This window comes from Eleutherodactylus coqui, chromosome 5 (assembly GCF_035609145.1).
Source record: "Eleutherodactylus coqui strain aEleCoq1 chromosome 5, aEleCoq1.hap1, whole genome shotgun sequence".
In the NCBI taxonomy this organism is placed as follows: Eukaryota; Metazoa; Chordata; class Amphibia; order Anura; family Eleutherodactylidae; genus Eleutherodactylus; species Eleutherodactylus coqui.
The window spans coordinates 275838092-275850992 of record NC_089841.1 but is presented as its reverse complement, the minus strand read 5'-3'; the positions used below and the strand labels follow the sequence as shown (position 1 = coordinate 275850992).

Genomic DNA, 12901 nt, shown 5'->3' with positions numbered 1-12901 from the left:
GATATTGCTGCGTCGGCATCTATCAAAGTAGCGCATTATTGACCCCACACGGTGATCGTCCGAAAAAATAAGGTTCATCCTGCCGGCACTCATGGAGGTCGCCCCACCTGAGCTCGTTGGGACAGGAAGAGGAGAGTTCTTAAGACCCCCTCCCACCATCCTGTCCCAACGGACACAAAGGGAATTCTCCATGCCAGAGGAAAGGCGCTAAAGGGAAAGCTGCAAAGCATACTCACCAGGCGCAGGTTTCTTCCTTGGCCGGGGCAAAGAGCAGCAGGAGCAGTGCACGGCATCCAGCACCATCTGGAGTGGTCAGGAGAGCGCAGGACCGGCGGCAGGTACAGCTGTGCCATGCGCCTAGGTCCAGACGCCTAGTGGTGGTCGGCTCTCACTAAGGAGCTCAGCGCCGGGTTGTAAGTGATGACGTCGGGCTCAGCACCTCCCTAGTCCAAAGGGGGCAAATTTAAAATCAGTGATCTGGACGCCATAGCACCTCCAAACAACATGGATAGTGCAGAGGCCGATAAGGGCATTGTGCCGAATGTGAGTAGGCCACAAAACAGAAAGTGTGATCTGTTGGTAAAATGGCTTCTCCTGTTCTAGGAGGAAGCATTAAAAACCAAGGGAGATGATAACCGTGTAAAGAGGTGCGCCTTGTCCGAGCTGTACTTCGAACAGCAGATGTTACTACAGGGGGTCCGCATGGTGGCCTGCCAAGAAGTACAGGCCTTGCGGTCAGAACACTTTTCTGCTCCTTAGCCGGGACCCTCTACACAGGCCAGGGGAGCCTGCACCAGCGAGTATGGGTTATCATCTCCTGAAGTGTCGGAAGTAGACGAGGCAGAGGATGGATTCTCAGGAGTTTCGTCTCCAATCCGAGTAGAGGGGAAAGAAAGGTACTATTTCTCCAATCAAAACCTGGATGAACTTATTACCGCAGGGCGCAATACCATGGAAGTCGTGGCCATTCCTCAAACAAGGTCCGTCCAAGACAAAATGTTTGGGGGGGGTCAGGACCAGGCGATCAATGAAAATAATTACAAATAAATGGCATAAAAGGGGTCCTTCTGTTCCTGAAGAGGTCGGGGACAGACTCTATGGCATACCATTCCAAAAGTAGACCTACAGGTAGCCAAATTAATCAAGAAGACTTCACTGCCATTCAAAGATGGGTCTCTGTTAAGATAGAAAGCTTCCTTAAGGGAGCTTGGGAGTCGGCATCCACTGTAATTGAAGCAAATATCGCAGCGACATCCGTGGCAAGATGGATGTATCTCTGGTTGGATCAGCTCGAATCGCAACTCCTGCAGAAAACGTGTAGGGGGAAATTCTAAACCGCATCCCATTGATCAAAAACGGAAGAGCGTTCCTGGCAGATGCCTCAGCCGAATGCTGGACTGGGGAATTCCACCAGAAGAGCTTTATGGCTTGGAGCCTGGTCAGGCGATACAGTATCACAGAATAAGCTATGGGGAATATTTGGGCCGATTCTAGACAAGATCTTAGAAAGAGCGGCGGGCAAGAAAAAAGGTTTCCCAGCATGTTTGTTTCCTAAGAAAACTCCATCTTTCTGAAAGGAGCGAGAAACCAAGGGAAATCGGGAGGTGGTCTTACCCGAAAGGAGGCTAAAGGTGAAGCTCCGGGATAGACCCTCTCAGTACCCAGCGAGATGGAGCCAGATTACGTCAGGACATAAAACAGAACCATCGCCTGTTCCCCGACACAAACTCCTCTCCTCCAAGGAATTACTAGTTTACTAAGATTGGGAGCCATTCTGGCCGCCCCTGTAGGTGAACAGGGTCAGGGTTACTACTCACCAGTGGAACACTTAGGGTTATTCTCAATTTACAATCCCTTAATGAGTTTGTTAATTCTACTTTCCAGATGGAAGCATCCAGTGTACAATGCCATTAATAGGGCCGTCCCATGATATGTGTACAGTTGGTGTAAGGGATGCTTCTTATCACCTCTCCATGCCGCATCCAGGGGCTCTCTAACATCTGCGCTAAGGATAGGAGGGCTTATTCTCCATTGTCGCTTTGTTTTGCCATTTGACATTTCTTCCACCCCTAAAATATTTACAAAGGTCAGGAATGACCCAATGAGTTGTTTGCCAGAAAAAGGTATCAGTATTGTCCCTTATTTGGACAATTTTTGGTTAATTGGTAAAGATACAGAATCTATGCAAGTTCACGCAGAACAGACACTTATTTTCTAATTAGAGATGAACGAGCATCGCTCTTCTCAAGTAACCGCTTAGTGATCCGAGCAGGCTCGGGGGAGGAGGAGTGAGAAAGCTCCCCCTGTCCCCCTCTCCCATCTGGGAAGCGTTAGTGCGGTCTGAAGACGTTCCACTAGGGAAACGCGTGATCGTGTTGTCTGATGATGTCACCAGAGAGGCGCTCGATATCCGCACTTACAACGGATGGCACAAAGCGTTTTATCCTGGGCGGAAAACCCCGTCCTGCCCTTATCTGCAGCCCATTTGGAAGGGTCCTTAAACTACGCAGCAGATTGCCTAAGCAGGAGAAAGCGGGGTCCAAAGTTAGGATTTGTTTAGAGAGTGGGGATGAAAAAATGAAGAGGGGAAAAAAGGGGTTAAAAACCAGAAGTCCTTAAAGCGAATGTCCTCAGCAAACGACCCGCTGGGACTTCCGCTTCTGTTCGATGTGTTTTTTATTTCACAATGTTTATTTTAAACCCCATTATTTTCCCCGCTGACCTCTAAGGCGGACACTGGCCTGACACTGGCCTGACCTCTAAGGCGGACACTGGCCTGACACTGGCCTGACCTCTAAGGCGGACACTGGCCTGACACTGGCCTGACACTGGCCTGACACTGGCCTGACACTGGCCTGACACTGGCCTGACACTGGCCTGACACTGGCCTGACACTGGCCTGACACTGGCCTGACACTGGCCTGACACTGGCCTGACACTGGCCTGACACTGGCCTGACACTGGCCTGACACTGGCCTGACACTGGCCTGACACTGGCCTGACCTCTAAGGCGGACACTGGCCTGACACTGGCCTGACACTGGCCTGACACTGGCCTGACACTGGCCTGACACTGGCCTGACACTGGCCTGACACTGGCCTGACACTGGCCTGACACTGGCCTGACACTGGCCTGACACTGGCCTGACACTGGCCTGACACTGGCCTGACACTGGCCTGACACTGGCCTGACACTGGCCTGACACTGGCCTGACACTGGCCTGACACTGGCCTGACACCTAAGCCTGACACTGGCCTGACACTGGCCTGACACCTAAGCCTGACACTGGCCTGACACTGGCCTGACACTGGCCTGACACTGGCCTGACACTGGCCTGACACTGGCCTGACACTGGCCTGACACTGGCCTGACACTGGCCTGACACTGGCCTGACACTGGCCTGACACTGGCCTGACACTGGCCTGACACTGGCCTGACACTGGCCTGACACTGGCCTGACACTGGCCTGACACTGGCCTGACACTGGCCTGACACTGGCCTGACACTGGCCTGACACTGGCCTGACACCTAAGCCTGACACTGGCCTGACACTGGCCTGACACTGGCCTGACACTGGCCTGACACCTAAGCCTGACACCTAAGCCTGACACTGGCCTGACCTCTAAGCCTGACACTGGCCTGACCTCCAAGCCTGACACTGGCCTGACCTCCAAGCCTGACACTGGCCTGACCTCCAAGCCTGACACTGGCCTGACCTCCAAGCCTGACACTGGCCTGACCTCCAAGCCTGACACTGGCCTGACCTCCAAGCCTGACACTGGCCTGACCTCCAAGCCTGACACTGGCCTGACCTCCAAGCCTGACACTGGCCTGACCTCCAAGCCTGACACTGGCCTGACCTCCAAGCCTGACACTGGCCTGACCTCCAAGCCTGACACTGGCCTGACCTCCAAGCCTGACACTGGCCTGACCTCCAAGCCTGACACTGGCCTGACCTCCAAGCCTGACACTGGCCTGACCTCCAAGCCTGACACTGGCCTGACCTCCAAGCCTGACACTGGCCTGACCTCCAAGCCTGACACTGGCCTGACCTCCAAGCCTGACACTGGCCTGACCTCCAAGCCTGACACTGGCCTGACCTCCAAGCCTGACACTGGCCTGACCTCCAAGCCTGACACTGGCCTGACCTCCAAGCCTGACACTGGCCTGACCTCCAAGCCTGACACTGGCCTGACCTCCAAGCCTGACACTGGCCTGACCTCCAAGCCTGACACTGGCCTGACCTCCAAGCCTGACACTGGCCTGACCTCCAAGCCTGACACTGGCCTGACCTCCAAGCCTGACACTGGCCTGACCTCCAAGCCTGACACTGGCCTGACCTCCAAGCCTGACACTGGCCTGACCTCCAAGCCTGACACTGGCCTGACCTCCAAGCCTGACACTGGCCTGACCTCCAAGCCTGACACTGGCCTGACCTCCAAGCCTGACACTGGCCTGACCTCCAAGCCTGACACTGGCCTGACCTTTAAGCCTGACACTGGCCTGACCTTTAAGCCTGACACTGGCCTGACCTTTAAGCCTGACACTGGCCTGACCTTTAAGCCTGACACTGGCCTGACCTTTAAGCCTGACACTGGCCTGACCTCTAAGCATGACACTGGCCTGACCTCTAAGCATGACACTGGCCTGACCTCTAAGCCTGACACTGGCCTGACCTCTAAGCCTGACACTGGCCTGACCTCTAAGCCTGACACTGGCCTGACCTCTAAGCCTGACACTGGCCTGACCTCTAAGCCTGACACTGGCCTGACCTCTAAGCCTGACACTGGCCTGACCTCTAAGCCTGACACTGGCCTGACCTCTAAGCCTGACACTGGCCTGACCTCTAAGCCTGACACTGGCCTGACCTCTAAGCCTGACACTGGCCTGACCTCTAAGCCTGACACTGGCCTGACCTCTAAGCCTGACACTTCCTGCTCTCTACAGAGGGCCTAGGCCGGTCTCACACGGGCGATGATCTGACCCGGCCGGCCACGCAGCGTACCCTTTGCCTTTCTGTATTGCGGATGACCGCGGACGCTTGTCTCTCATGCGCAGTACAGTTTTTTAGCTATCGAGTTCCCCCGTGCCGTTGCTGCACGGTGACGCGGCTACTTGTGCTCTATCTGCCATGTCCGTCTCCCTGGTCGTCATCCCGACGGCCCAACGCTCCCTCCCCTATAGAATATGGAACATATCCCCCAATAAAGGAAATGTTTGGTTCAGTATACATTGAAAGTCCCTGAGGAGATGGTGGAGGGGAGGTGCTTTAAGGGCTCTTCCTGTTCCTACCGAGGTCAGAGGGCAACCTCCATATGTAATGGGGCCGTTGTGATGACTCCAGTAAAAGGACTACCGGTCAGTAATCCATGCATTTTTTGGATGAGCTGCAGTTCGGACAGCTTTCGTTGACTTCAATGGAAGCCGCACAAAAATGGAACAAATCCGCCATCTGAGCGGTCGCGCAAATGTTCTGTCTGTTTCAGTGTGCGCACAAATTCCGCAGTTGAAATACGGTGATGTGAGTGGGGGATGGTCAGAGCTCCCCCCTCCCCCTGTACAGTGACCTCTCTACGTATGTTGAATACCTTGTATCGATTAGTTACAATATGGTTGACGCTTTCCCTTTAACTGAGATGACTCTGCTGTCGTGTTCCAGGTGCTTGAAGCAGATGGAGGAGGACGGGAGGTCGGCGGTCGAGCTCTTCCAAGGGCTGCCTTACGTGGAGGATGAGAGGGAGATGGTCCTGAAGGCCATTCAGCGCGCCGTGCCAGACTTCCTGCCGCCCCCCAGAGAGCAGGTTGTATGCAGCTCCCCGCTGGTCAAGACCTTCTACAGTAAGGTAAGCACGGGGCACCCTTCATTGGAGTGATGATAGTAGAGGGTCCTTATTTAACCCCTCGTTCACACGACCGTATCCATAAAGCGTCTGTGTGAGCCGGCAACTAGTGACCGTGTATCTCGCGGACATGCGCAGTGTTCCCACTCTGCCTCATAGGGGCGCGTATGCTATGTATTGCGTATAGACATCGTTGCATGCACTACCGTACAAAGGTGTAGGGCTCACCCTGCGAGGTGCGCGGAGATGTGGCGCCTGCTGCACTAATGGGAACGGATCATTGGAAGTCCATTCACTGCGTGTCACATGGCCATGGTATGGGCCGGAATCGCAGTCGTCTGCAGCGCCACTTATTGGAAGGCAGCATTCCTGCAGGACAATGTTAACCCCTTAATGACATGGCCCATTTTGGCGTTGAGGACCAAACGATTTTTGGTATTTTTCCATCTCCATTTTCCAAAAGCCATGACTTTTTTATTTTTCCGTCGCTGCGGCCGTATGAGGGCTTTTTTTTTGCGTGGCGAGCTGTAGTTTTTATTGGTGCCATTTTTGGGTACATAGACTATATCGTAAAACTTTTATTATTTTTATGATCGCAGGGAGAGAAAACGCATCAATGCTGCCATAGATATATATTTTTTTTATAGCGTTAATCATGATACTACATTTTTTCTGCGGGTCGGTGCGGTTACAACGAGACCAAAATTGTTATTTTTTTTTTTAGGTTTTTCCACAATAAAAACCCTTTTTTTGGATATTATTTCTTTCTAAACTGCATTGAAAGTCCTGTACCTTTTTTATTTCCCCTGGGCGGAGCTCTGTGAGGGCTGTAGTTTTTATTGGTACCATTTTGGGGAACAGACGTTTTTTTTAAATCACTTATATTGCGTTTTTTGGGAGGCAAAATGCAGTCTTTTAGTGTTTTTTTTAACGCCTTTTGCCGTGCAGGATAATAAGCATGTTCACTGTATTGTACACGTCGTTACGGAAGCGTTGATACAAAATGTGTGGTTTTTTTTTTTGTTTAATGCTAAAATGAGAAAAAGCATAAAAAGTGTTTTGTTTTTTTTTACATTTTTATTTTTTGTGCTTTATTTCCCTCTTATTTTTACACCATTTGTGTCCCTCTGAGGGACTTACACGGCAGCACTTTAGATCGCTACGATAAGGCATGGCAGGGCTTCTCTCCTGCCATGCCTTATCGCTTACTATAGCGATCATAGGCTATGGCAATACAGGATGCCGGTATCTGGCGACCTGTTGCTATAGCAACCAGCCGGGCTCTCACGATTATATCGCGAGAGTCGGCTGAAGTCACAGAGTGTGCTCCCTCTGTGAACCCTTTCCCTGCCGCGATCTACTTAGATTGCGGCAAGGAAGGGTTAACAGCGGGGGGCTGTTAGTGACAGCCGGCTTTCAATGCGGGATAGCGCGAGATCTGCTATGATATTGCGCTATCCCTATGACATAAGGGTATGTCATTTCGCGGGAAGTACCCTGCTGCCATGATCTACCCTTATGTCATGGGGCGGGAAGGGGTTAAGGCTCATTTACACACAAAGATAATCATTCAAAGGAATGAAAGATTTTGTGATCTATTTGCATAGTGTTAATAGCCCTTAACAGTTTATCATCTACTATTGCATGTAAAAGGGCCTCCAGGAGCTATTTGCAGAGCCCAGCATGTGATTAATCGCACACAGCTGCATTGTTCTGCTTCAGGTCGACCTCAGATGACAGTTATCTGCCGACTCCCATGGAGATAACCGCATGCAGGTCTGTGGAGAGACAGTTTATCTCTGTGTCTGAACGATGGATTTTAAGTTCACCTTAAGATGATTGTTCAAATGATAAGTGCCTGATGCCGGCGTCTACATGCAACGGCCATTGCTCATTTACGGTCCTTTTGAACTAGTTTTGAGCGATAATCGTTGCGTGTAAATGGGTCTTTAGACTCTTTACAAGCCTTGTAACAATGACTGGGAATGACCCAGAGGAGCCGGCATGGCCCTGTAAGTCTCGCTCGCCCACTAGGTTCCTCCCTCCCCGATCAGCCTTTGGCCGCCTGCAGACGAGCGGGTCGGATCCGGCGGCGAGAATTCTCGCCGTGGGACCCGACCCGAGCGCCTGCAGAGACGAGCGCGTACTCACCCGCGCCTGGCGGCCCCGACTCTTTCATGTGCGGGCTGCTGGGCAGCCGATGCATGCGCAGACCGGAGCCGGCGGCTGGGTGAGTGACGTTTCTGTGCGGGGCTCTGCGAGCCTCGCACAAAAATAGGACATGCCGCGGTTTGTTTGCCGTCTGCATAGGAGTGCGTATTGTAATGCACTCCTATGCAGGCTTTCCGCCCGTGTGCACGCGGCCTTTAGCGATCAGCTTAGTTCTTGCTTTAAGGACCGTGCGGTTGCCCTCGTCGCATTGCCAGAGCCACAGCTTGTCGACAGCCGCATTAGGGCTTGTTTTGGGGGATAAGTTGTGGTTTTTAATGTCGTGTTGTGGAACTTCAGTCATTTTTGGAGGGATTGAGTAACCCCTCAGGAATCCTCCATTCTCTCCGGGTTTTGTTCTTACGGCGTCGCCGTACGGCAGGAATAGCGCGATGCCCTCTCATCCCGCCCGCAGGATGCCGCCCACCAGCTGATGGAGGTTTCTTCATTTTTAAAGTAAAACCCTGTACTCTGCATCGTGGCGTTCTGCGGTGGATAGCGCTGTTTTCTGTCCGGCGACCGAGCGCTGTGGGGGTTTGTGTATTTTGTGTTCTGCGGTGCGGGGGCCGCTGCGCTGCTTAGTATTGTGACACTTGGGGGGCCTTAATAGAAAGTAACAATTGTGGCGTTAGATGTTAAACCATGTTACGGCGCTCCCCATGAGCGATGACGTGCGTGTTTTCGCTGCCTGCGTTGGTACAGGGCGGTGAGACCCATCATTACCCGCTACATTTGTAAGTTTTCTTTATTTTGTATCCATTGGGAAAGGTTTTCTCTCAGCTGGATTCTTACAAATCTTTAATCAAACTTTATTGAACTTTTTTCACGCTATCTTTTAGTCCCTCGGGGTAACGTGAAGTTGAATAGTTTGATCACTAGGATAGTACACTGCATTACTTATGCAGTGCATTCCACTAAGCCTATGACCACAGCCCATTAGACTCTAGTGGAGGCGGGGCCTAATGGGCATCGTTACATGGCAGGCTTCCATCTACCATGGGAACCTTTTGCTCCCTTACAATCACACTGCTGGATGCCGATGGGTGACAGAAGTAGCCCCCTCCCCCCGTTGCTGTAGTTGCTATTGATCGTGGCATGTAAGGGGTTAAACGGTCAGGATCTTCGGTTTCTCCACATCTGACCGTTGGAGCAGGAGCCCCGCTGTCATTGCCTTAGAAAGATGTATGTGCAGGTTAAACACATTAGTAGTGAGGCCAGTAGAGATGCGCATTGGCCGTCACCAAGGGGTCAGGGGCCGTCTCTCTTGTGGCATAGCTATATATTGGGTGACGTTAGTCTGCCGGTGGTTGTGTGCTGGCCGGATATGGCATGGCCTCCTCCCCGACAGGACCTGCAGCTGTCAGAGGTCCCTACGGCAGCATGGAGACCCCGTCATGTTGCCGATCAGCTGAAGGCTCACCTGTGTGTTCTCTCTGCAGGAGCCGCCACCATCCTATCCAAAAGTGGATTTCACTGTCTGCGATTTGCAGGAAAGATTTGAAGAACAGTTGAAGATTGAGAGCTGTGAAACCCTGATGATCAACTCGGTGGAGGCGGTGAAGCCGGTGCACGAGGAGAGGGCCAAGGCGGTGAGATAAGCCGAGCCGCTGCTAATGCTGATCGTTAGGGGAACGTATCTGTGCTCCGAGGACAAGGAAGGGGCGCCGTGCACAATCACTGCCCCCGGTGTACAATGTGCGCAGATCTCCTGCCTCATCCCACTGGGGAGTTGCTGGGAGCTGGCAGTCTGCTTCTACTCGGTGCCCGTCCAGAGCAGAGGGGCGCTTGTAGACGACTAATAGAAAGTAGAGGGAAAGGTTTGCATCACTTACACTCGCGGACCATTCCTCCTCTGTATGTGTTTCCATGGCCTGTGTTGTGCCGCTCCTTAGTGTTCCTTCCCCCAAAGTCCTGCTGCGCTGTAAAGGCATCGCGTCTTAGGGCTCAGCATTAGTGAATGCCCAATGAGGGCTTGCCACGGGGAGGGCCAGCTGCCACACCTGTAGTCTCCAAAGGCAAAGTCCATGACCCACAGAATGAAAGACAACAACCCCCCGCCCCCCCAAACGATGGACCCAGGAGTCAGATGGACCGAGCAGTGATGATGAAATCCAAGTGGAGATCAAGAGTGGTTTATTAGGTTCAGCAGGGCATCCAACAGGGAGGCAGGGTACTGCACAGAGATGGGTGAGGCAACGCGTTTCAGTGTGTATAAATGCCCTGTAGGGTGCTTGAAAAGGGTGTTTAGATGATGTCACGCAGGATACATGACCACCAGACCCCCTCCTCCAGTAAGAGCCTTTGTACCATTTACCCTGCACCATTCTTGTGAGCACGGGATTCTTTCTCCAACCCCATCAGTGCTGAGCAGGTCTGGTATGGCCGGGGGCGGCACCACGTTATCATATATCCTTCTTGGGTCCGTGTGGTACAATAAAGGTGCTTTAGTGGAAAGCTGTGGTTGCTGCGCTCTATTTCATGCAAATCGTTTCCCCGCTGCTGCTTAGAATCTGAGGTTTTCATTGGCTTTTTGTTTGCAGACGGGCGGAGAACCTTTTCTGCACCCCTCAGAATCCATATGACAAAGCACAAACTACCAGAGCGTTCTGAACGGTCTGAATCTCAATACGTTAAACCTTTAGGTTGGTTTTGTTGCATCCTCTGCATAGACACAGATGTCAGCGACCCCACTGGCTGCAGGCACCACTAGGGAGAGCAGCCAACATGATGCCTGTTCAGTCCAGGTCTGCGCTGTGAGCCCGGCTGTCCGCTATGAGCTCTGCTTACACCCTTTAATGATGTCACCTGGCGGGTTGCTTGTACCGCCACTACATTGTCTCATGTCGGTTGGATCTTCGCTGTCCATTCCCAATGTTTTCCCCCCAGACCGCCCATATCCCCCCATAAGACAGCAGAGCCAGACGGGCCATTATTGGTGCAGTGGGGGACCCTGATCATTGATTTTCTACTACTTGTTTTAGGTATCTTTCCCCCTTATGTTGTGATTCCCCCCGTCTTGGTGAGAGTTGTCGCTCACGCTGATCTCTGTTTGCAGAGGGGGGTGCTGGATAATCTGCGTTCTGGATGGCAGAAGGACCTTCTCCATGCGTTCCGGGAATCCAAGAATCACCTGGCAAAAATCTGCAGGCATTCCAGCAGAATCAGCTTGTACCCCTACCTGTGCCTGCTGGACGAGCAGCATTATGTAGACATCATGCTACAGGTGAGCAGAGATGGAGCCGCACGATGGGTTAGAAACTACTTCAACATGTCAGATTGTGATGGCTTGTACGTGTACACCCCATCCTCCCAGGCATATATACTACTGGGGCTCATCAATAGTGGATCGGCTGGGGTCCGTCACTTGGGACTCGACCGATCAGCAGATCGGCCGCCCGCTGACAGCACCTCAAATACACAAATGTCAGAGTGGAAGTCTTTGTGCCGACCTCTGTATAGTGGCCAGCGCTTGTAACTGCAGGCATGGCTCACATTGATTGCATTGAAAGCTGTGCCTGCAGTTACAAGCAGCGGTCGCTTCAGGGGTCGGCGCAGAGACTTCCAAGCAACGGACCCCAGCCAATCAACTATTGATGACATATCCTTAGTATTCTCCCTGGGAAACCCCTTTTAACCCCTTGAGTGGCGGGTTTCCTACCACCCTGTCGTGCCCACCAGGGCAGGTTTTTTTAAATGGTCTAATCATTGAATTTCAACTAGTTTTGCAGTTGCGTCTCAAGAGCCATAACTTTTTCATTTTTCCATTGACATGGCCATACAAGGGCTTGTTTTTTGCGGGACAAGTTGTGATTTTTTAAACAGGGGGGAAGAAAAAAAGAAATGGGGAAAAAAAGAAAAAAAGGGGCCATGTCATTAAGGGGTTAAATAATGCATTAACTTCCTTCTCCGGGTCATTACGACGCACACGGATACCACATGTGTGATTGTATTTTTGATTTTTTTACAAAGTAAAGGGAGACAAGTGTTTTTTTAATTTTTTTAATTATTTTTTTACTTTTTTTTTTTTAAATTTTTTTTTAAATTTTTTTTTTTTTTGTCCCTTTAGGGGACTTCCACAGGGACCCATCAGGACCCCTGATCACATTCTGGGGGTCCGATGGTGACAGCCCTTTACATACTGCAGTGACAGCCCTTTACATGCTGCAGTCACATAGACTGTAGCATGTAAAGGGTTAACACAGCAGAGATCGGAGGTTTTCTCTGATCTCTGCTGTAAGAGCTGGTACCTAGCTGTCCTCTGACAGCCAAGCACCAGCTCTCCCTGCCACAGAGACCATCGGCTTGCTTCTGACAAGCCCATGGTCTCTATTGCAACCTGTAAACAAAGCAGGACATTGCCGATATGCCGGCAATATCTTCTGCTGGTTTTTCAAAGCCCTTGCTTTGTTCTCTGTGGGTCTGTGCAGGCAGAGCACACTGTCACAGCTTGTGGCATTGTGCTCTGCAGCTCCCATAGTGATACATAGCCCGGAAATCTTCCGGGCTATGTTGCTATGAGCAGTGGAGCTCGTCCCCGGAAATTTTCCGGGCGTGCCACTCAAGGGGTTAATACAGCCCCTATAAGACGCCCCTATGGGCCCATTCTGCATCTTCTTCCCCAGTAGTGTTCTAGCAGGGAAGCGTATGGATCCTCCCTGAGACGCCGTGCCATATGGAGGGTGATGCAGACCCACAATGCCCGTCATGCACTAGTCTGTATGCACAAGCTCTTAGTTGAGACCTATCTGTTGGCTTCCCCACGGCCGTGAGGTTGGATGGCTGCCTTTTGTGTTACCCTGTAAAGTCTGCTGTGAGTGCCGATGCCTTGCCTTGCTCCCTCTCCTGAGGACATT

At 51.9% G+C, this 12901-nt stretch overlaps 1 protein-coding gene across 1 annotated transcript in view; it reads left to right on the top strand.

Moving 5' to 3' along the window:
- Window positions 1-12901, top strand: part of POLRMT (RNA polymerase mitochondrial) — a 55071-nt gene that overhangs the window by 13048 nt on the left and 29122 nt on the right. Inside the window, exons 5-7 of the mRNA XM_066604763.1 lie at window positions 5660-5843; window positions 9488-9637; window positions 11104-11271. Of these exons, the coding sequence (XP_066460860.1) occupies window positions 5660-5843; window positions 9488-9637; window positions 11104-11271 (502 nt within the window). The remainder of the gene's footprint in view (window positions 1-5659; window positions 5844-9487; window positions 9638-11103; window positions 11272-12901) is intronic.